General features: G+C 38.0%; 1 protein-coding gene across 1 annotated transcript in view; it reads left to right on the forward strand.

Moving 5' to 3' along the window:
• The first annotated feature begins 311 nt into the window (after positions 1-311).
• Positions 312-24,995, forward strand: part of tank (EI24 domain-containing protein tank) — a 155,082-nt gene continuing 130,398 nt past the window's right edge. The window contains exons 1-3 of the mRNA XM_090381416.1: positions 312-421; positions 1,726-1,785; positions 24,172-24,356. Coding sequence (XP_090237542.1) covers positions 1,771-1,785; positions 24,172-24,356 — 200 coding nt within the window. The 5' untranslated portion in view covers positions 312-421; positions 1,726-1,770. The remainder of the gene's footprint in view (positions 422-1,725; positions 1,786-24,171; positions 24,357-24,995) is intronic.

Raw genomic sequence — 24,995 nt, forward strand, 5'->3', positions numbered from 1 at the left:
TCCAGTTAGTTGGTGTCAGGAGAGTGTAACATGGTTTTCTGCCAGAACCTCAGTTATCGTCTAGCGATTGGTCGACAACTTTACAATATTTTTCCCATATATTGTGCAGTATAATCTAAGTTGCTCATGTGCTTAAAAAACCTGATATCTCCCTCTTTCTACCCCCCCTCTATGTTGGGCTGGTTAAGGCGAGAATTTAATCCTGTATCAGTATTATTATGATTTTTTTTATTGCTTCATGTTTTCATCATTCTTTGTTGTTTTACTGATTGGTTCAGCTGTGATATGAGAGTGAAAGTGGTTAGTTGTAAAGTAGTTTTGCTAGAGAGATTCTATTTTTTTTGAAATAACTAATTCTTTTCTGTGTTGTTTTTTTTCTTTTTAAGAAGCTTGTGTTTTCATGATGAGCATTACTATTTTGGTGAGTTTCTACTGTTGAAATACTTAGTAGATCTGACTTATTTTAAAGAAATTTGAAATGGTTTTAGTTATCTGCATTTAAACTTTTGCAGACACCACTTTCTTTCGGTATATTGTGGTGCAATCACTATTTGTGATTTGTTATTAGTTGTGCATTCTTTCTTACATTTTGATGCAAGCTCGTGACTGATTCAAAAACTGTAAATTTCTTTTGATATGCCAGCCCGTATTATACAGGGTGTTTAAAAAATGATGGTTAATAATTTAAAGACGAAAAGTACAAACTAAAATAAGCAAAAAAGTCCCAGTGAACATCGGGCCCCAAATGAACCGTTTTGAGATAATGCATATTTTCTGTTAAGATCCGCCGCTGACTATGGAAGCACTCTGGTAGGGTAGTCTGCATTGGCGAGACGCTGGATGTGGTAGGTGTACAGTAATTGGCGATGTAAAATTCGCCACACACTGCTATGACTCAGTACATGCTCTTGCAGAGCAACCCTCCTTGTCGAAATTCCTGGATTTTGTTCTATTCTTTCTAACACCCTTTCCTCAATATCAGGTGTTATGCTTCTGGGCCCACCTGCTCGTACTCTGTGCGAAACGCCCATATTCCCTAAGGCGTGCCTGAATGTGTGCCTGTTGGGTGCACATTTATCAAGGTACTCATACAAGGTACAAATTCATCAAGGCAATGATATATAGGAACTTTGAGTACTGCATACAGGTCTCGATTCCTCATTTTAGGAAGGATATAGAGCTGCTGGAATGGGTATAGAGAAGGGCAGTGAGATTGGTGAGGGGAACAAAGGGGTGCTCTTACCAAGAAAGGCTTAAGTTATTCATTGTTCATTAGCTTGCTATGGTAAATTACCTTTGTTTCACCTTCCTCCCCCACCACACACTCATGTGCATGCATGCACACACAATTCTTAGGTTATTTCGTTTTTAGTGTTCCTTTCAAAACTACTGATTAGCTAGTAGTAAGCCTTCTTTGATGAGCCAGCTACAGTTTCTAGAGAAGACCTTCCTCCCCCCACCACACACTCGTGCACACACAATTCTTAGGTTATTTCTTTTTTAGTGTTCCTTTCAAAACTACTGATTAGCTAGTAGTAAGCCTTCTTTGATGAGTCAGCTAGTTTCTAGAGTTATCCATTCCTCTTATTTTGGAATTTTATTTTTTGGCTTTTAACAGTTTTTTGAAATTATCAGGAATGTTAATGAATTTTTCGAAATGCTTAGAACTCTTTTTAATTTATATAAAACAGTTTACTGAATTTTCTGGAAATATATATTTTACAGGTCGCACCCAGTGTAGTATGACAGTTAAAAGAATTTGCGGCAGTTATGGAAATGTTTAAGGTGAGTTGATTGTTTTTGCAGTGCTCCTGTGTACAGTAAAATATGGGGTGTTTATAATTAAGTGCACTTTTATATGTAGACCAGGTGCCTCCGTAGCCAGGTGGGCAGGAGCAGCAGTGCGTAGCACACACTCCTTGATTAGACCAGGGTTCGAGCCCGTGACCACCAAATATGGAGGATGCAGAAAGGTCAGGGAATGACCACCGCATATCCCCAGAGCAATATGGCCTTAGTTGCTAATGCTCCTAAAAACCAAATAACAAGACCAAATATCTAGACCAGAGCATACTGAGTATCGCTACATCCCAAGATGTTGCGTCCTAAAGGTATCTCCAAATTTTGACATTATATCAGTTGTTTTCTCTCTGATTTGTGTTCATTGTATGTACTGATGTATTTTTTCTTTTGTGTATTTTTTTTTTCTTTTTTTGCATTCATACTAGATGAGCTCAGGACATGTCCTTTTCTTTAAAACCTAATAACTGACAGTCAATTTCACATGGCCTTGGATAAGCTTGTGCTTAATATGGCACATCTTTCTTGTAATCTCTTAGTTGCTAAGTATATAGCTTCAAGACAAGCATATCCAGTGGATTACAGGGTGATTCAAAAAGGACTTTACAACTTCGTAAGTGTATAGAAATTTATTCAGGAGACTTATATAATTTATTGAACTCTTATATTGTAGCAAAAAACATCGTTTTACGTAGAACAGTCATTTTTGTTCGATGTGACTACCATTGGTGATAAGGCAGACATCTCATCTGAACTCAATTTCCTCCCAAATGTGACGTAACATATCCGGCATAACTTCTGTAACTGCAGTGGTGATTTTAGTTTTGAGCTCGGCAAGATTGGCAGGTAAGGATGGAACAAACACTTGATCTTTAATGAAACCCTATGGGGGGAAAAAGTCTAGAGGTGTCAAATCTGGGGAATGAGGTGGCCACGCTAACGGCCCTGCTTGACCAATCCACCAACCTAGGAAACAGTTATTGGAAAGTAGCTATTTTTGAAAAGCAGCTGGCGCTTGCGGTGACAGAATTCGGTACTACGGCACTATATCAGTAAAACTTGATGTTTTTTGCTACAATATGACAGTTCAATAAGTTATGTCTCCTGAATAAATTTCTATACACTTACGAAGTTGTAAAGTCATTTTTAAATCACCCTGTATTGAATCAGTATGTTGTGACATAAGCATTATGAAAATAAAGATGAGTGGGTTATAGAACAGATGACTATGATGAATATAAGGAACAACTTTGTACACACCCGCACATGAAAAGGGCAAGCAAATAAGAATGTCTTATTTTGGAGATGATTGACTGGAACTTATAGGTTGATTACTCACCTAATAGGTTTTAGAATTTCTGGTTGATTGCTTATTACATCATGTTAAAGAGGTGCGACAACAGAAAGAAATATTCTTAACTTTGTTTATTAGTAATCATTCATCAGATATTAAAAATCTTTAGATAATGGAACTGCTGACAAGTAGTGATCACAGTGTGTTGAAGTGGGATTTATTATTTACAGATTTTTATTTTTGCAATGGTCTTAGATATTCTTAAGTTCTTTTCAGTGAGACCAAATGATGAAACTAATGAATGCAGATGGAAAATGTTTAAGGAAGCTGGTTTGAAGCATTTTATACTAAAGGAAAGGTACTGTTCAAGGTATAGACCAAAATGGATGATGATCTTAGTGGCAGAGAAGGAAGATGTGTGATTGACTATAAATTATCAGCAGATCCTGAATCCTGGAGTAAATATAAATCTTTTTTATGTTTTCAGTAATAAGAATCAGCTGTGTTAGTACACTTGATATCTGTGGTAATGCTATTGAAGATCCTGCACTGTTGCTGATAAACAGAATAAATATTTTCCATCCACACATAAGAAACATTGAAACAAGAAACCAAGCTTATATAGCATCAGTCAAAAAAAAAAAAAAAAGCAAACACCTCTCATTTCACTGATCCGTTCACTCCAAATATTCGTCTAGTTCTGCCTTGAACTTATTTAAGTTGTCGAGCCCCCACTACAACAGATGGAAGTTTGTTCTAACTATCAACCACCTGCTGGCTAATAGCAAATTTCTGATTATCTTTTTTGTTCTACAGTTGTTTTTCCTCAATTTGAATTTGTCTCCTCAGGTGAGTAATCTGATGCATTGAGCATTGATGAATGGGTATGATGAAGACAAGAGGCTTTTTATTATATGCTAATAAACCTAAAAATGTGATCATTAGCATTGAGCTTTCTCAAACCATTCATGGTCTTATACACCTCAGTCAGATCACCTCACAGGTGCCTAGGCTCCAGAAGCTGCAATTTGCAGTGCTTAAGCTTTTCTTGGTAACAAGAAAGGCTTAAGTATTGCCCTTTGTTCCACTCACCAATCTCGTTGCCCTTCTCTATACTTGTCCCAGCAGCTCTACATCTTTCCTAAAATGAGGCCTCCAGACCAGTATGCCGTACTCAAAGTGTGGCCTGACCATTGCCTTATTCTATGGATTTCTATTATCGCAAATGCAGTAATGGCCCCCTTATCTCTCCTAGCAAAATTCCTGTATATCATTGACAAGACACCATGAGCTACTCTTGCAGCCTGTCTGCACTGCTCAGAAAACTTCATATCTGACTGCACAATTACCCCCAAGTCCTTTTCATTTTCCACTACCCTGAGTGAAGTACCACCCAGTTGATATGTTATTCTGGGGTTACTGCAACCCATATGCAGTACTTTACATTTGTCAATGTTAAACTTCAGTTGCCACCTCTCACACCATCTGTTCAACTTTTCCAGATTCTGTTGCAGTAGCATACTATCATTACTGTCATTAACAACCCTGTCAACCTTCATCGTCTGCAAACTTAGAAGTTAACTCTAATGTGCTTTCATCAATATTATTGATATATACTGAAAACAACAATGGGCCCAACACCGAACCCTTGGGGGAATCCATTAAAAACATTAGTCCACGAAGGGCAGTGTCCATTGATTACCACTGTCTTTTCTCACTCAACCATCCTTTTATTCATTATATGTGAAAATTGGATTCTTATTAGCAAAATAAGAATAAGAATTAATATACACTTACATACATAACTTAATTAATACTGTATGTACGTGCAAATTAATTGATATTTCTGTTCACTGCTTTTTTTTTTTTTTTTTTTTTTTTTTTGTTATAAGATTTAAAACAGTAAAATAGATAAGCAATGAGAAGCAAAGAACATGGCATGCACAAAATGCAACTAACACGTATTGGTGATTTGCCGCAAATATTATAATTTTATTAGCTATTATAATTAACTTAATTTAATTACAAGTGTAATGTTATAGCATTAACTCAGTAACAAAATACATATAATTTAAACTCTATATCACAATATTTATATATATAAGCTAAATTAAAATAGGATATTTGCCAGTAGCATGGCATACCAGTAGAGTGAAAAAGAATTTAACCCAGTGATTTCTATTATGTGCAAATGAGATACAGTGTAATAAGTTTATGAAGCTTAAAAAATAGGAATGGAGAGGAGATTTATTTATTTATTTTTATATATATGATTGAAGATTTCAGGAAATGCTTCACCATAATAACATAAAAACCCACAGAATTCCAGCAATAGCTGAAATTCTATGGATTTCTATTATTGCAAATGCAGTAAGATCCAGTTTATTACCCATTTGCACTAACAGAAAAGCCCAATAATATAGCTTAATTAATTAAGCCAATAAACTGGAAACTGCAAATTGTTTTTATTGTTTTATGGTAGTGACCTCCAGAAACGTGCTTTAGAAAAATATCACAAAGGCATTCAAAAATGATTCTTATAACCGAAAATGTGATAATGATCCGACACCTACTTCTTTCACTTTACAAGGAGTTGCGATTGTCTCCGACTGGACTATCCGCTCACTCCATCTCTCAGCCAATAACAGCTTTTGTAAACACGTTGGTGGCATGTTTTGTTTTTCCATCCTTTAGTAAATGATTTTTTTGTGTGTGCATATTTGAAAATACGGTATTCAGTATTCTATATAAAACTAATACAATTTCCATTATAAAAATCACCTTTTAGAGGGATAAATTGTTTAGTTATAGTGAAATTTTCAACTTCCGTGGCCTTGGAATGAATTATTATAAAACAATGTGTTATTGGGTGCACATTATGATATTTTCATGATATGATGTTGTCTCTAACTGATTAATATCGTAAAGCGAGGGTCCAATGTATTGGTGATTTGCCGCAAATATTATAATTTTATTAGCTATTATAATTAAATTAATTTAATTACAAGCGTAATGTTATAGCATTAACTCAATAACAAAAAAATATAATTGAAACTGTATATCACAATATTTTTATATATGTATATATAAGTTAAATTAAAATAGGATATTTGTCAGTAGCATGGCAAACCAGTAGAGTAAAAAAGAACTTAACCCAATGGAACAGACTTCCATCCCTTGTCGTGGAAGTTGATAGCCTAAATAAGTTTAAGGCTCAGCTGGACAGGTATTTCGAACGAACAGAGGGGTGAAGTGGAAGTGGTTATTTTTTATTTATTTATTTATTTTACTTTATTTTTTTTTTTTTGGCTGATGCTGCATAAGCTTGCTTTCTTGCATCAAATGCCTCTACTAATGCTAATGCTAAATAGCATAACAATAACAGAAAAATATATAAGGGGGGGGGATAAAGAAGAAGAGGGTAGTGTTGAAGCAACGTTCCTAAAATAATTTAGAAAATTAAGTCAATTAAAAGAAATTTAGTGGCTCCCCCCTGAAGGCACCTGTTTCCGAATTATGTGAAATCTCACTAAGGTGGAAATGTAATGTAACAACATTACATTATGCCCCATCTCGAAAGAGAACCACGAGGCCAATAATAGTCAGGGAATCACTGCATTTCGAACGCTAAACAAATCCATGCAACGAAGGAACAATACTAAGATCAGACTGCCGATGCAATAGATTTGCATAGCGGTGGTCCTTATCAGCGAAAAATAATAAAACAGAAAGCCTAGTACTTGCATGGCCAAACCACACCACTGACAAAACAGTAGTTGAACTGAAAATATATAGAAACAAATTAATTATTTGTTAATTAATTATTTTAGGAACGTTGCTTCAACATTACCCTCTTCTTCTTTATGCCCCCTACATTTCCACCTTAGTGGGATTTAACATAATTCGGAAACGGGTGCCTTCAAGGGGGGAGCAGCTAAATTTCTTTTAATTGGTTTAATTTTCTAAATTATTTTAGGAACGTTGCTTCAACACTACCCTCTTCTTCTTTATTCCCTTTAGATATTTTTCTGTTATTGTTATGTTATTTCATTGGGTTAAGTTCTTTTCATTCTACTGGTTTGCCATGCTATTGGCAAATATCCTGTTTTAATTTGGCTTATTATAAGCACAATATAGTGGATTGTGCTTTTCTGCTGCTGTTAGCTTTCCTACTATTCTTCTTATTTATTTTTAATATGTATTTTTATTAATTTCTATCTGTCTATTTAATTTTTGGATTAATTGAATTACACACACATATATATATATATATTTAATCAATTTTATTTTATTTGGTTAAGTTCTTTTTCACTCAACTGGTTTGCCATGCTACTGGCCAATATCTAATTTTAATTTAGCTTTATATATATATATATATATATATATAATGTGATGTAAAAGTTAGGGAAATAGTAATAAAAATAAATAAATATGAATATGAAGCTATCATTAGAGGCAGCAAATGCACATCCTCCACATGAAGCCTAATTATATCTGATAATTAAAATAAGAAATTTAAAATAAAAAACATCAGCCAGTAGTACGGCAAAAATGCAGAGCGAAACAAAACGCAAAATAATATAAAATAAACAAACAGGGAAGGGAAAGTAGAGATAAGACAAAAAGGTAGTCGATAATCCCCTGTATAATTTAGTCATTAAACCCAATTAATAAAAACGATGTAAATTTAAAATAATGCCAATTATATATAATTTAGCGGTACCCCCCTTGAAGGTACCAGTTCCAAAAGACGTGAAATATCACCAAAAAGGGGTTAAAGAAACTACAAAAACTAAAATATCAAAATAATAGACTGACCATTATGCCCCATATCGACAGAGGACCACGAGGCCAATAATGGTCATGGAATCGCTGCATATATATATATATATATATATATATATATATATATATATATATATATATATATATATATATATATATATATATAACCAATAAAAAAAATCGAATTAAAACATATGCCTGTATTATGGCAAAACTGTGGAGTAAAAATTTAACATAAAAATTAAATCAACAGGGAGGGATAAGTAAAGGAAACAAGACAGAAACTGTAGCCAAAAGCCTCCAAATAATTTAGAAATTCAGTTAAATCCAAATAATTTAGAAGTTCAGTTAAATCCAAATAATAGTAAATGCATATTAAAATTTAATTATAAAGCCAATTATATAGTAATTTAGCGGCACCCCTCAAATAAGGTACTGTACCAGGTCCGAGAGACGTGAAATATCACCAAAACAGGACTAAATGAACTACTAAAATAAGACAAAGTAACAAAATAATAGACTGACCATGCCCCTTATCGACGGAGGACCACGAGGCCAATAATGGTCGAGGAATCACTGCATTTCAGTCGCTAGACAAATCGTCACAAAGGCGAACCGATCGAAGGACCCGACCACCCCTCCATTCTCCGATTGATCCATGAATGCAGAGGGTTTGCATAGGGCTGGTCCTTATGCAGTGAGAAATAAACTATAGAACAGACCAGCACTCCAGAGCAGAGCCACACAACTGACATAATGTAAGCTTAACCAGCTTATATACACAGAAAAAGAAAAATACATACTTGGGGGGGGGGTGCTGCTAAATTACTATATAATTGGCTTTATATTTTAAATTTTAATATGGATTTGATTGAATTTCTAAATTATTTGGAGGCTTTCAGCTACAGTTTCTGTCTTGTTACCTTTGCTTATCTCTCCCTGTCGAGTTAATTTTTATTTAAAATTTTCGCTCTACAGTTTTCATACTACAGGCATATGTTTAATTTAATTTTTATATTTATATTTATTATTGGTTATGTAATGGGCATCATGTGGAGGATATGCATTTTGCTGCCTCTAATGATAGCTTTATATTTATTTATTTCATTTTATTTTAATTTTTTAATGTCATTATTCAAATATATATATATATAAATTTAAAACTTTATTTATTTATTTAAAACGGATAAAATTACTAGTCAGAACAATGATATTCAATAATAACTCATAAAATTTTGTATTTTTGGTATTTTGAGTTTTTAGATTTTGAATTTTATATTTATATTTTGTAAATATGGAATTATTATGATTATTAACTTTGCTTTATATAGAGTCTGATAGGGTCCTTTGTATGTTGCAGATATTCACTGCCAATTCTGTTTTTTAATTTTAATTTGTACCATTTTGGTACCATGATTGGTACCATTTTATGCTATAAGTATTGAATTAAATATTGATTTGCATATATACAGGGTTGTTAAAATTAAAGTATCCCTATGTAGAGGGCTCTGGAGCGAGTTCTAAGATTCGTACTGAAGAGAAATTTGGACAACAGGCACAATAAAGAATGTGCTCGGCATTTATTGGAAAAAATATATAGTTAGCATTAGCATTAGTACAGGCATATGATGCAAGAAAGCAAGCTTATGCAGAATCAGCCAAAAAAAAAAAAAAACACTCCCATTTCACCCCTTCGTTCGTTCGAAATACCTGTCCAGCTGAGTCTTAAATTTATTTAGACTATTAACTTCCACAAGGATGGAAGTTGATAGTCTAAATAAATCATATGATGCAATCTTATGCAGCATCAGCCAAAAAAACACCACCCCTTCATTCGTTTGAAATACCTGTCCAGCCGAGCCTTAAAATTTATTTAGACTATCAACTTCCACAACATGGGATGGAAGTCTGTCCTACCAACCAACTACCTGCTGGCTAAAGGCAAATTTCTGCACATCTATCCTATATCTGTCTCCTCAATTTGAATTTGTCCTCTCAGGTGATTATTCTGAGCAAAAGGAAGAATCCCATCAGCATTGAGCATGCTCAAACCATTCAAGGCTTTATACACCTCTATCAGATCACCTCACTGGTGCCTAGTCTCCAGACACTGTAATTTGCAAAACTTAAGCCTTTCTTCATAAGAGCAACCCTTTGTTCCATTCACTAATCTTGTTGCCCTTCTCTGTACTCGTTCCAGCAGTTCTACATCCTTCTTGAAATGAGGCCTCCAGACCTGTATACAGTACTCAAGGTGTGGTCTGACAATTGCCTTATACAAGGGAATAATCACCTCCTTATCCCTGCTAGAAAAATTCCTGTATATCATTGAGAAGACACAATGAGCTACTCTATTGCAGCCCGTCTGCACTGCTCAGAAAACTTCATATCTGCCTGCACAATGAAGTTTTCTGAGCAGTGCAGACGGGCTGCAAGAGTAGCTCATGGTGTCTTGTCAATGACATTAAGGAATTTTTCTAGCAAGGATAAGGAGGTGATTATTCCCTTGTATAAGGCAATGGTCAGGCCACACCTTCTAAGGCTCGTACTGAACAGAAATTTGGACAACATATACAATAAAGAATGTGTTCGGCATTTATTGGAAAGAAAAACAAAGTTAGCATTAGTAGAGGCATATGATGCAAGAAAGCAAGCTTATGCAGCATCAGCCAAAAAAAAAAAACTCCCATTTTAGTTAAAAAATTTGTCACCTGATGGCACGTAACTATCTTAGTTATGATTATGCAAATAACTTACATTATTTGCATAGTTGTAAGTTATTGCCACAGTGCTACCATTCAGCTCTATTGTACTGTATAAAAGCAAAGCAGTCTCTTCAAAATCATACAGTAGATGTTTGCCTGCACTACAGCAGCAATGCCAACAACATTGCAGGAAAGGGTGCTATTAGTGAAGCTGGACTATTCTGATCCCACAGGAACTAGTAGTTGTTGGTGACTTTGTTATCAGGGAAATGGGGAACATGGTATGTAAAAAGAATAGGTGGAACAGGATACCCTGGTCCGCCTGGGACAAAGGTTGATGACATTGTAGAGCGGATATCATCTTTTAAGGGCACAAAAGGTGATATAGTTGTACACGTTGGCACTAATGATCTTAAGAATAGGAGACCGGTGGAATTACTTAACAAGTGCAGGTCACTGTTGAAAAAAAGCTGGGAATTAGGGTTGAATTTGAAAGTGTCTGCAATTCTGCCCAGACACGATAGGAGGGAGTATATGATGAGAGCCTTGTTGATCAATTCGACCCTGGAAACATTATGCAAGGCTGAATTTTTTTCAGCCTGGTCTTTACTTGTTAACAGGAGAGACTGCTTCGACATATTTGCTGATGCTATCGAGGTAGTGTTAGGTGGGTCGGAAAACTCCTAGCTTGAGGAGTGGTTATGCTGTTAGTTAAGAAACACATAAAATCCAAGGAAGTGAAGCCAGTCGACATCGCTGGACAGTGCAGTGTCGAGTCAGTTTGGTGTGACATAAGCTTGGGGGGATACAAAGACGAATAGATTAACAGTAGCCACTGGCAGAGGTGAAAGAGATTCTTGCACTGCTTCTACGGGAATGAGCAGAAGCCTGAAAAACAAGATTCAGGATATTTCAGAGACTGCTGGGAGTCATTGGGGTACAAATAAACACATGCACTGTGTTAGGGTTGCTAAGAATAGGAACAGGTGCATGTATACTTGCATGTACACCAATGCTGGAAGTTTGGTACATAAATTTGATGAATTTGAAATATTGCTCAAACCATCAAAGGCAGATATTGTTGGGATATCAGAGACATGGTGTCACAGAGATATAAGAATGCAGAACTGGAATTTGGGGAGTACAATGTTCACAGAAAGGATACATAGGATAGGAAGGGAGGAGGGGTTATGCTGTTAGTTAAGAAACACATAAAATCCAAGGAAGTGAAGCCAGTCGACATCGCTGGACAGTGCAGTGTCGAGTCAGTTTGGTGTGACATAAGCATTGGGAGATCACAGTTGAGAGTAGGAGTGTGCTATAGGCCTAATGACTCTGATGAGTATAATAAGAAACTGTTCAGGGAAATAGAGTGGCCAGTAAATCAGTGAGTCTTATATGGGGGATTTTAATTTCCCAGATATTGACTGGAATTGATGGGTTGGTCACTCACACATTAGCAAGGCTTTTGTGAATTAATTGGATGATTTTCTACATCAGCATGTTCGGGAGGCAACAAGAGGCAGTAATACTCTTGATCTGATTATCAGTAGTGATTCTTCATGCATTAAGAATCTGCAGATAAAGGAACCACTAGGTGGCAGTGATCACAGTGTGCTGAAGTGGGATTTACTCAGAAGTAATTACGATCAGGGGTAAAGGGAAGAGTTTTTGCTTTCTTAAGGCGACTACGATGGTCTGAGACAGTATTTAAATTCTATACAGTGGGACCAACTGATGATGTTACCAACAGCAAATTCAAAATCGGAAGCATTCAAAGAACTTCTTGGAAGCTACTAGGCTTTACATACCAACTAAGAAATACTGTTCAAGGTTTAGGTCTAAATGGATGTCAGATGAACTAATTAGCATTAGCATTAGTAGAGGCATATGATGCAAGAAAGCAAGCTTATTCAGCATCAGCCAAAAAAAAAAAAAAAAATAAATAAATAAAAAAAAAACCACTCCCATTTCGCCCCCTCCCTCCGTTCGTTCGAAATACCTGTCCAGTTGAGCTTTAAATTTGTTTAGGCTATCAACTTCAACAACAAGTGATGGAAGTCGGTTCCACCAACCAACCACCCGCTGACCAAAGGCAAATTTCCGCACATCTATCCGACATCCGTCCTTCCTCAATTTGAATTTATGCCCTCTGAGGTGATTATTCTGAGCAAGATGAAGAATCCCATTGGCATTGAGCATGCTCAAACCATTCAAAGCCTTATACACCTCTATCAGATCACCTCGCCGGTGCCTAGTCTCCAGACTCTGTAATTTGCAAAACTTAAGCCTTTCTTCGTAAAAGCAACCCTTTGTTCCATTCACTAATTTTGTTGCCCTTCTCTGTACTCGTTCCAGCAGCTCTACATCCTTCTTGAAATGAGGCCTCCAGACCTGTATACAGTACTCTAGGTGCGGCCTGACCATTGCCTTATACAAGGGAATAATCACTTCCTTATTCCTGCTAGAAAAATTCCTGTATATCATTGACAAGACACCATGAGCTACTCTTGCAGCTCTTCTGCACTGCTCAGAGAACTTCATATCTGCCTGCACAATTATCCCCAGGTCCTTTTCATTCTCTACCACTGTCAGTGTAGTACTGCAGAGTTGATACGTTGCTCTGTGGTTACTGTTTCCCATATGTAGTACTTTACATTTGTCAATGTTAAACTTCATTTGCCACCTCTCAGCCCATCTGTTGAACCTTTCCAGATCCTGTTGCAGCAGCATAGCGTCAGTAGTGTCCTTAACAACCCTGCCAACTGTTGTATCATCTGCAAACTTGGACATTAAACTTGATATACCATCATCAATCTCAGTGTCCAAATCTCTCAAGTACAGTCAGTCCTCGTATAGCACGATAGTTGTGTTCCTAGAAACCCTCGTGCAATGCAAAATTATGCAATATAAACAACAGGCCCTATGGGAAAAATAGGGTTAGGTGCCGACCACCCAAGATTGAACACACATTTGTAACCAAAACATTACCAAACACAATAAATAATTGTAATAAAATACAAAAGTATTTTATTACGACTATTACATAATAAAATATTGCTAATGCTTTTGCTTCTATCATAAGCAAACTTGTTTTTTGTTTGATTTTCTGTCCAAACAGATGACAGCTGTTCCATATCATTCCAATTCTTTGTCTTAATCTAATGGATTTTAGTTACACTTTGAGTTGTTCCTTCTATAAAAGTTTTTATTTTCTCTGCATTCTTTGTAATTCTCGGCGTTGGATTGGGTTGGAGTACCGTGCTTGGGTTGGAGATTGAGAAGACGAAAGAAGATATTTGTTGGCATTGGACTTGAACTTCTGTAGACTGTAATTTTCAGGAAATACATATGAAGGAAAGTTGTTCCAGAAAATGGCAGTTGAATGAATAAACGAGGAAAATGAAAAGTTGGTTCTGTGAGTTTGAAGTTGGACAGTAAATGAATGTTGGACTGTTTGGACTGTTTCAAAACAGTCCAAACACATGTTTGGACTGTTTTGAAAGAGAGAGTGGGAATTATAGAAGCCAATTCAGAAGAACAGTGCCCATGGAAGTATCTGTAGAAGAGGCATGCAGTAGAAACAGTACGCCTATGAGACAGAGTGGAGAGACTGTTAGAGATAAGTAATTAATTAATCTAACTGCCCTCTTCTGAACGGAATCAAGAAGTCTGAGAGAGGTTTTGGGAGTACACCCCAGATGTGGCAACAGTATTCCATGCAGGGCGGATTTGTGATTTATACAAAGTGAGCAGCGTTTGGAAGAAAGGTAACGCCAAGAGCAGAAGAGAAAACCAAGTTTTTTAGATGCAGAGGAAGCAATATTTGTAATGTTCTTGTGATGTATTTTTTTATTTTTATCTTATTATTATTATTTTTATTTTTTTGGCTGGTGCAGCATAAGCTATAGGCTTCCTTGCGCCACATAGCCATTACTAATAACTAACGATTTATGGAAGTGAAACTTGGGCAGCCACAAAAAAGAATGGAAGAGAAGCTGAAAACTACACAGAAAAGAATGGAACGAATTATATTAGGAATCAGACTGTTAGATAAGAAGAGAAACAAGTGGATTAGGCAGCACACTCAAGTAAAGCACATTCTTGAGGTTGTCACAGTCATTCTCTCAGATATGCCAGACAAGCTGTACTTGGAATATTGGAAACTGATATTCCGGTGACACTCAAGTCAAGTGGACCCAATTTCGGCAAAGTCCGGACGGTCTGTGACAACCAAATCCTCTGCTTGCACCTTAACGATGGTGGGACTGTTAGTAATCCTGAGTATAACCTCCATACACAAGTACATGATGAGTGACCACCCAGGTGTGAACCAATGTAAGCAGGGGTCGAGGTGTGGTGCCCACACCACATGGAGGAACGCCGCCCCTCTATGTTATCAGGCATTACTGGTAGATGACTCTCATCAACCGGTGAAATACCACCACTTTGCTTATTGGAGGCTTGAAGTGGTGGAACCCATGTTTAATCTCTAGAGCTAAGTTCCGGTCAACCATTCCCTATCTCTTCCATCATGCAGTATGATTGATGACTTTTGAGGTTATGATGAACATCGTGGGGAGATCCAATATTCCTTGCATTTCGAGGGTACAGCTCTAAAACGGTGTTCGCAGGCCGGCCGCTAGTTAGTACACCGGACCGAACCTATTGGTAACTCTCTAGGAGGCTTTCGGATCAGATAGTGTATAATCTTGTTACTTCTACTCTGCCAGATAGTGACTGGAGGGAGTCCGAGTAGTGTGTGTATATGGTGAGCATTGTCGAGGCCACGTTATGTCAAGGATCTGGGTATATTCTTAAAACGTGTACGCCATATCCAAAAATTCATTACTTCATACAGCATGTCCCACCCACTTTTTCTTACTATTGAATACACCATGAATTGTCAAACGAATAGAGCAAGCTTATCTGCGAAAAGATCTAAACCTCCCAAGCACTTCCTAATTCATTTCACAAATATACGTGGTCTCAATTCTAATCTCAACGATGTCCATTTCCACTTGCAGTCTGCCAAACTCCATGTACTTTTTCTGACAGAATCTCAGTTATCAGTTGATTCAACTACTGCTCATCTCAGATGCCCAAATTATTCGCTGTATGTTTCTTTTCGCCTCAAAGGTGGTACTTGTGCATATGTCCGTTCTGATATTCCCTGTCAGAGACTTGGCAATTTGGAATCTCCTCTCTTTGATCTTCTCTGGCTTAAAATCTCTCTACCTCATTGTATAAAATTCATCTGTTGTCTCTACCGTTCTCCCAACACCACTAATCACTTGGAGCTCATTGACTTCCTCTCTTTGCAACTTGACTTTCTCCAGTCCAACTTTCCTAACAGTGAGGTAATTTTCCTTGGTGATTTTAACGTTCACAACTCCAGCTGGCTTCCGTTTTCTAGTCACACCGACCCAGCAGGTCGAGATGCTGAGGCTTTTGCAATTACTAATGACCTAGCACAGATTGTTCATTTACCTACAAGAATACCAGACAATCCTAATCATACAGCCAATACGCTTGATCTTTTTCTCACAAGCAACCCTTCTTAGTACAAGGTTGAAGTGAGAGGTCCTTTAGGCACTTCAGATCACAACTTTGTGATTGTCTCTTCTCCAATGGAGCCTTTATCTCATGGCTATTCCCAACCTTGTGTTGTTTGGCATTACAAGAATGCAAAATGGGATGACATGCGAGATTTCTTTTCTTCTTTTCCTTGGTCAGATTACTGTTTCAAAACTTCTGATGTCAATGTTTGCTCAGAATCGTATCAGTGAAATTATTCTTGCAGGAATGGAATCCTTTATCCTACACTCCACTTTAAAATCTCGTCCTTTATCTAAACCTTGGTTTTACAATAAATGTGCTAAGGCCGTTCAAGAGGAGCATGTTGCATATCGTAATTGGCTTGTTTCTAATTCTTCAGTTTCATTTTCTGATTACACCAAAGCTCGCCACAATTGTAAAGCAGTTATCAATCAGTCCACACTAGAGTTTGAACAGGGTAAGAGTAGAAAAATTGCTTCTTGCCCTAATGGTAGCCGAGCATTCTGGTCTCCTGCCAAAGCTATTTGCCACAACTTTTGCCCATCTCTGCTCCCACCTCTGTCCAAACCAGATGGTTCTGTTGTCACTTCAGTCAAGGATAAAACTGACCTGTTAATATCCCATTTTTCTCCCAACTCATGTATTAATGATCTTGGTAAAACACTTCTCACCATTCCCAACACGCTCCATTCAATGCCTCCTGTGGTCTTCAGTCAAAAGGATGTCAGAAGGATTTTGACGAATCTCGATGGTAAGAAAGCTCCAGTTCCCGATGGTATTTCTCCACTTGTTCTCAAAACCTGTGCTCCTGAACTTACTCCTATTCTTTGCCGCCTTTTTTCATTTTCTTATTCCAAAGGTGTTTTTCCTTCTGCTTGGAAATTTGCTCATATCCAGCCAGTTCCTAAAAAGGGTGACAAATCCCTCCCATCCAATTATTGTCCCATTGCAATTACTTCTACTCTTTCTAAAGTAATGGAGAAATCGATTAACTGCCAACTCTTAAACTACCTAGAAACCTTCCATCTGATCAACAATCGCCAGTATGGATTCCGTCAGTGTCGATCCACTGGTGATATTCTTATGTTACCCATTTATGGACTAATTCAATGGAAAGGTTTGGGGAAACACAAGTAGTAGTTGCACTTGACATCTCAAAGGCTTTCGATCGTGTTTGGCATAAAGGTCTTCTAAACAAGCTTCCATCTTATGGTTTGCCAACTTTTTTTTTAGTAATTGGTTATCCAGTTTTCTCTGTGATCGCTCACTGAGGGTGATGGTAGATGGCTCTCTGTCTTATAACTTCTCCACTAATGCCGGTGTCCCCCAAGGTTCAGTTCTTTCCCCCACTCTTTTCCTCTTGTATATTAATGACCTTCTTTCTTTGACTGGAAATCGTATCCATTGTTTTGCCGATGAGAGCACATTGCATTCCACTTTCTATTTTGAGAAACCTTGTCCTGCTCAATCAACTTCAATTTCTCGAAAATCTGCTACCAATTCCTTAAATGCCGATCTTCAGGTAATTCTCCAGTGGGGCAAAGACAACTTAGTTGATTTCAACCCTTCTAAAACTCAGTCTTGTCTTATATCTCGAAAAAAGGATTCTTCTGCTCCTATGCTTATGTTTAGTGACATTCCGATTTCTAGGCAAAAGGATATCTGTTTTGGGGATTACTCTGACTTCTAATCTCTCTTGGCACAAGCACATTACAAATATTGCTTCCTCCGTATCTAAAAAACTTGGTTTTCTCTTTCGCTCTCGGCGTTACTTTTCTTCCAAACAGCTGCTCACTCTGTATAAATTGCAAATCTGCCCTGCCATGGAATATTGTTTCCACATCTGGGGTGGTGCCCCCAAAACCTCTCCCAGGCTTCTTGATTCCATTTAGAAGAGGGCAGCTAGGTTAATTAATGATTCATCTCTAACAGAGTCTCTCCACTCACTCTCTCATAGATGTACTGTTTCTGCTGCATGCCTCTTCCAAAGATACTTCCGTGGGCACTGTTCTTCTGAATTGGCTTCTATAATTCTCACTCTCTCTTTCAAAATGGTCCAAACACGTGCCGCCACCAGCCAACATCCATTTACTGTCCAACTTCACAGAACCAACTTTTCATCTTCCTCTTTTATTCATTCAACTGCCGTTTTCTGGAACAACCTTCCTTCATACGTATATCCCGAAAATTACAGTCTACAGAAGTTCAAGTCCAATGTCAACAAATATCTTCTTTCGTCTTCTCAACCTCCAACCCAAGCACGGTACTAAGTACTGTAGGTTCTAATACCTCTCGTTTAGGGTTTACTTAAAAAAAAAAAAAAGTTAGCAGATGATACAAAGGTTGGCATGGTTGTTAATGACACTGAGAGTATGCTACTGCAACAGGATCTACAAAAGTTGGGCAGATGGGCTGAGGTGGCAACTGAAGTTTAACATTGACAAATGTAAAGTACTGCATGTGGGTAGCAGTAACCCCAGAGTTACCTATCAATTGTGTGGTACTACACTGAGGATGATAGAGAATGAAAAGGACGTTTCGGTAATTGTGCAGTCAGATATGAAGTTTTAGCATTAGCATTAGCATTAGTAGAGGCATTTGATGCAAGAAAGCAAGCTTATGCAGCATCAGCCAAAAAAAAAAAAAAAAAAAAAGTAACATAAATAAATAAAAATAACCACTTCCACTTCACCCCTCTGTTCGTTCGAAATACCTGTCCAGCTGAGCCTTAAACTTATTTAGGCTATCAACTTCCACGACAAGGGATGGAAGTCTGTTCCACCCACCAACCACCCGCTGGCTAAAGGCAAATTTCCGCACATCTATCCTACATCTGTCTTTCCTCAATTTGAATTTATGCCCTCTCAGGTGATTTTTCTGAGCTAGAGGAAGAATCCCATCAGCATTGAGCATGCTCAAACCATTCAAGGCTTTGTACACCTCTATCAGATCACCCCGCTGGTGCCTAGTTTCCAGACACTGTAATTTGCAAAACTTAAGCCTTTCTTCGTAAGAGAACCCCTTTGTCCCATTCACCAATCTAGTTGCCCTTCTCTGTACTCGTTCCAGCAGCTCTACATCCTTCCTGAAATGAGGCCTCCAGGCCTGTATACAGTACTCTAGGTGTGGCCTGACCATTGCCTTATACAAGGGAATAATCACCTCCTTATCCCTGCTAGAAAAATTCCTATATATCATTGACAATACACCATGAGCTACTCTTGCAGCTCGTCTGCACTGCTCAGAGAACTTCATATCTGCCTGCACCACCACCCCCAGGTCCCTTTCATTCTCTACCACTGTCAGTGTAGTACCACAGAGTTGATACGTTGCTCTGGGGTTGCTGTTTCCCATATGTAGTACTTTACATTTGTCAATGTTAAACTTCATTTGCCACCTAGAAGCCCATCTGCTCAACCTTTCCAAATCCTGTTGCAGCAGCATAGTGTCAGTAGTGTCCTTGACAACCCTGCCAACCTTCGTATCGTCTGCAAACTTGGACATTAAGCCTGATATACCATCATCAATATCATTTATAAATACAGAAAACAATAAAGGCCCCAATACTGAACCCTGAGGGACTTCACTAATAACATTAGTCCACGATGAGCAGTGTCCATTGATTACCACTCTCTGTCTTCTCCCCCTCAACCACCCCTTTATCCATAGCAGCAACTTGCCTCCAATGCCACACTGCTCCAATTTGTGCAGCAGTCTTCCATGTGCAACAGTATGAAAAGCCTTTCTAAGATCCAAGTATATAATATCAAAGTTATTCCCTGCATCCAGTTCTTTTGTGACTGCATCATAGTATCCAATCAAATTGGTCAGGCAAGACTTCCCCTTAACAAAACCATGCTGTGTCCTAGCTATAACTGAAGTCTTGTCTAGATGATCCTGCAGTGCTTCTTTCACCAGTGCCTCCATTAATTTTCCGGGAACAGAAGTTAAACTCACAGGTCTATAATTACTTGTGTCAGCCTTTGATCCCCCTTTGTGAATTGGGGTCACATTTGCACATCTCCAGTCAATGGGTACCTCCCCTGAGTCCAAGGAAGCTCTCATAATTATGGCTAAGGGTTTGCTTACCTCCTTTGCTGCCTCCTTTAATATAACTGGATAGATCCCATCCACCCCAGGTGCCTTTCTTGTGTTTATCTTCAACAATTTCTCCTCCACTTTGCTCTCAGTTATTACAAGATTCTCTAGCTTACTGCTAGAGTTGAATACACCTCTGGCATTCCCCTCGCTGAATAACTCCTCATGTGTGAATGTCGATGCAAAATATTCATTTAGTTTGTTAGCTACCCGAGCAGGGTCATCAACAGTTGACCCATCGATCTCAAGTGGACCAATCTGATTCATCCCCTTCCTTCTAGAGTTTACATAAGTAAAGAACTCTTTGCTGTTTTTCTTCGCATCCCTTGCCAAGGATCTCTCGTAATCTGCCTTCACCTGCCTAACCTCCTTTGTAACTTGGTTACAGATCAACTTGTATCTATCATAGGCGTCCGTGTCACGTGTTAATTTGTATGTATCCCATGCATTTTTCTTCTCTGCCATATGCCTCATTAGTTCATCTGACAACCATTTAGGCCTAAACTTTGAACAATATTTCTTAGTTGGTATGTAAAGCCTAGTAGCTTCCACGATAAGTTCTTTGAATGCTTCCCATTTTGAATTTGCTGTTGGCAATATCATCAGTTGATCCCACTGTATAGAATTTAAATACTGTCTCAGTCCATTGTAGTCGCCTTTACGAAAGCAATACCCCTTCCCTTTACCCCTAATGGTAGTTACCTCTTTGAGTAACTCCCACTTCAGCACACTGTGATCACTGCCACCAAGTGATTCATTTATCTGCAGATTCTTAATGCATGAAGAATCACTACTGATAATCAAATCAAGAGTATTACTCCCTCTAGTTGCCTCCCGAACATGCTGATGTAGAAAACAATCATCCAATAAATCCACAAAAGCCTTGCTACTGTGTGAGTGACCAGCCCCCAAATTCCAGTCAATATCTGGGAAATTAAAATCCCCCATTATAAGACTCTCTGATTTACTGGCCCACTCTATTTCTCCGAACAGTTTCTTATTATACTCATCAGAGTCATTAGGCCTATAGCACACTCCTACTCTCAATTTTGATCTCCCAATGCTTATGTCACACCAAACTGACTCGACACTGCACTGTCCAGCGATGTCGACTGGCTTCACTTCCTTGGATTTTATGTGTTTTTTAACTAATAGCATAACCCCTCCTCCCTTCCTATCCTGTCTATCCTTTCTGTAGACATTGTACTCCCCAAATTCCAGTTCTGCATTTCTTATATCTGTGTGACACCACGTCTCTGAAATCCCCACAATATCTGCCTTTGATGTTTTGAGCAATACCTCAAATTCATCAAATTTATTTACTAAACTCCTAGCATTGGTGTACACACAAGTATACATGCACCTGTTCTTTTTCTTAGCTACCCTAACACAACCCATGTGTTTACTTGTACCCCAATGATTCCCAGCAGTCTCTGAAATATCCTGCATCTTATTTTCCAGGCTGCGGCTCATTCCAATAGAAGCAGTGCAAGAATCACTTTCACCTCTGCCAGTGGCTACTGTTAATCTATTAGTCCTTGTATCCCCCCAATCTAGCAGTTTTCCGACCCACCTAACATTGCCTCGATAGCATCAGCAAACATTCTTGCACCCTTTCTATTTAAGTGTATCCCATCCCTGTAGAAGCAGTCTCTCCTGTTAACAAGTACAGACCAGGCTGAAAAAAATTCTACCCCTTGAGCCCTGCACAATCTTTCTGAGCAGTGCAGATGGTCTGCAAAAGTAGTTCATGGTGTCTTGTCAATGATGTACAGGAATTTTTCTACCAGGGAAAAAGGAGGTAATTATCCCTTTGTTTAAGGCAATGGTCAGGCCAACCTTGAGTACTGTAAACAGGTCTGGAGGCCTCGTTTTAGGAAGGATGTAGAGCTGCTGGAACAAGTACAGAGAAGGGCAACAAGATTAGTGAATGGAACAAAGAGTTGCTCTTAAGAAGAAAGGCTAAATTTTTGCAAATTACAGTATCTGGAGACTAAGCACCTGCGAGATGATCTGATTGAAGTGGATAAGGCCTTGAATCCAATTCTTTGCATCCTTTGCCAAGGAGTTCTCGTAATCAGCCTTTGCTTGCCTAAACTCCTTTGTGACTTGATTACAGACCAGCTTATATCTGCTGTAGGCTTCTGTGTCACCTTGTAATTTATATGTATCCCACACATTTTTCTTCTCTGCCATAAGCCTCATTAGTTCATCTGACATCCATTTAGGCCTAAATCTTGAACAGTATTTCTTAGTTGGTATGAAAAGCCTAGTAAAGTCCAAAATTTATTCCCTGAGGCCTCCCATTTAGAATTCACTGTTTTCAACGTCGTCAGTTGATCCCTCTGTATATAATTCAAAAGCCGCCTGAGACAACTGTAGTCACCTTTATGAAAAGAAAACCCTTGATGGGAGTTACATCGTTAAGTAAATCCCACATTAGTAGACTATGATCGCTGTCACCTAGTAGTTCCTTTATCTGCAAATTCCTAATGCATGAGCTGCTGATAATCAGATCCAAGAGCAAAGATCTACAGCAACATGTTCAACATCCTCTGGTTGAACATGTGGCTGTAGGAAACTCAAACATGTTGATATAGAAAACCATCCTCCAATAAATTCACAAAAGTTTTGCTGGCATGAGAGTGACTAACCCACAAGTTCTAATCAGTATCCGGAAAGTTAAAATCCACCATTACAAGACATTCTGATTTACTGATGCACTCTATTTCTCTGCACAATTGTACTCATCAGAGTCATTAGGCCTATAACACACTCCTAATCTCATTTTCCCTTTCCCAGTGTTTATGTCACACCAAACTGAATCAGCATTGCACCCATGTGAACTGGATGTACTTCCTTAGATTTTGTGTTTCTTAACTAACAGCATAACCCCTCCTCCCTTCCTACCCTGTCTATCCTTTCCATACACATTGTACTCCCCAAATTCCAATTCTGCACTGCTTATGTCTGTGTGACACCATGTCTCTGATATCCCAACAATAGCTGCCTTTGATGCTTTGATCAGCATATCAAATTTATTTACTAAAATATGGCTTAACCATTGCTTTATACAAAAGGATAATCATCTCCCTATCCCTATTGGCAAAATTTTCTATATCATTGACAAAACCCCATGAGTTGTCTTGGCAGCCTGTCTGCAAGGCTAAGAGAACTTCATATCTAAATGCACAATACCCCCTCCCTCCAGTTTTTTTTTGATTTTAAGTGGCTTGAGTGTGGTACTACACAGTTAGTTCGTTAATTGAGATGGCTGCTCCCCACATGAAGTATCTTTCATTTGTGAATATTAAACTTCAGTTATCACTTCTCAATCCATCTGCCTAATTTTTCTACGTCTTGTTGCAATAGCAACAAGATCTAGAAAAATACCCAGATTATTGTGATTAACTACCCTGCCATCCTTTGTATCATCTACAAACTTGGTAAATATCATTAATAAATATATAGAAAATATGACTGGATAGGACCTCTCTTATGCAATAATTTTTGGAAAATTATAAAAAATAAATGCAAAATCCATGCCAAGTAAAAATTTGTTTGTTTAGGAAGGTGCATAAAATCATGGATTCTGTCATCAACCAATGGTTAGTGTTGGCTGATTATTTTTGAGAGGAATATCACTGGTCCAGCCCCAATGAGATTCCAGTGACTAATTTTTTAGGCATAACTGATTAGCTCACAATATTCCCACACCACCCAACCAGAATTTCTTCTCTGTGGAGCATATCCAGTAGGTTATGGGATTCACATCATTTCGTTTAGTGATAGTTTTACACAGTTCCTTTTGTTTGTTCCTAGTTGAAATAAGCAAAATTAAGGGGGGACAAAGAACTTTTTAGCCTTGTAAAAATGAAAAGGAATATGTGCTTGATTACAAAGGAACTTATTATATTTATTTTTTTGCAGTCTGTGCTCGTAAGCATATTTATTGGTGTAAGAGATGCCATAGTTGGAATTCTTTCTGTGATAAAATTAGATAAAGCAATATATGAAGAGCAGCTACTTAATGAAGCTAGAAGGCAGCAGTTGGCAGAAAGTAGATTTGCTAGAAGGCAGGGTGTTGTAAGCCAGTATAAACCAAGGCCTGTTGAGTAAGTATGTTTTACATGTAGTGAGTAATTTTAATGCCTGCAGTACCTATATTTTGTTGTTTTGTTATGCTATTTGTTATATATGTTGTCTTGCTGTGTGTCACATTATGTTGAGCTACTGGTCCCTTAGACCAGGAATCAGGGATCACTAAAAAAAAGTTGCTTCCTGCCCCCCCCCCCCCCAGAGAGAGAGAGAGAGAGAGAGAGAGAGAGAGAGAGAGAGAGAGATATCAGTTCGGCTAAGGTAAAGAAAGTCCACACGAGAAGCATGCAAGAGTTCGATGAAATTTACCAGTAAAAGTACTTTGTCGTAACGGCATTTGTATTGTTGCTCGCTCAGTAAACAGACGGTGGGTATTATCGGTCTGGAGTAGCAGTTGAATCCCATGGGAGCTTGAAACCCTCCCGAAGTGGAGGGGTAACCTGACCTTTTTTCTTTAGAATCACTAATTGAATCACGAACAGAGTCATATCGGAAGTACTGGCATCGTAAAAAAATGTTCGTAACGTAGTTTCACCGGTAAACTTTTTCGAAGTTTGCTGTGCCTCTCATGTGGGCTTCCTTTACCTTTTCCTTTTTATTTTCTTAATAAACAATTTATCCACTAGTCCACCAGTGAATCTAAAGAAAAAAAGGTC

The sequence above is a fragment of the Mastigoproctus giganteus genome, chromosome 9 (assembly GCF_048544385.1).
Source record: "Mastigoproctus giganteus isolate SK-2022 chromosome 9, ASM4854438v1, whole genome shotgun sequence".
NCBI lineage: Eukaryota > Metazoa > Arthropoda > Arachnida > Uropygi > Thelyphonidae > Mastigoproctus > Mastigoproctus giganteus.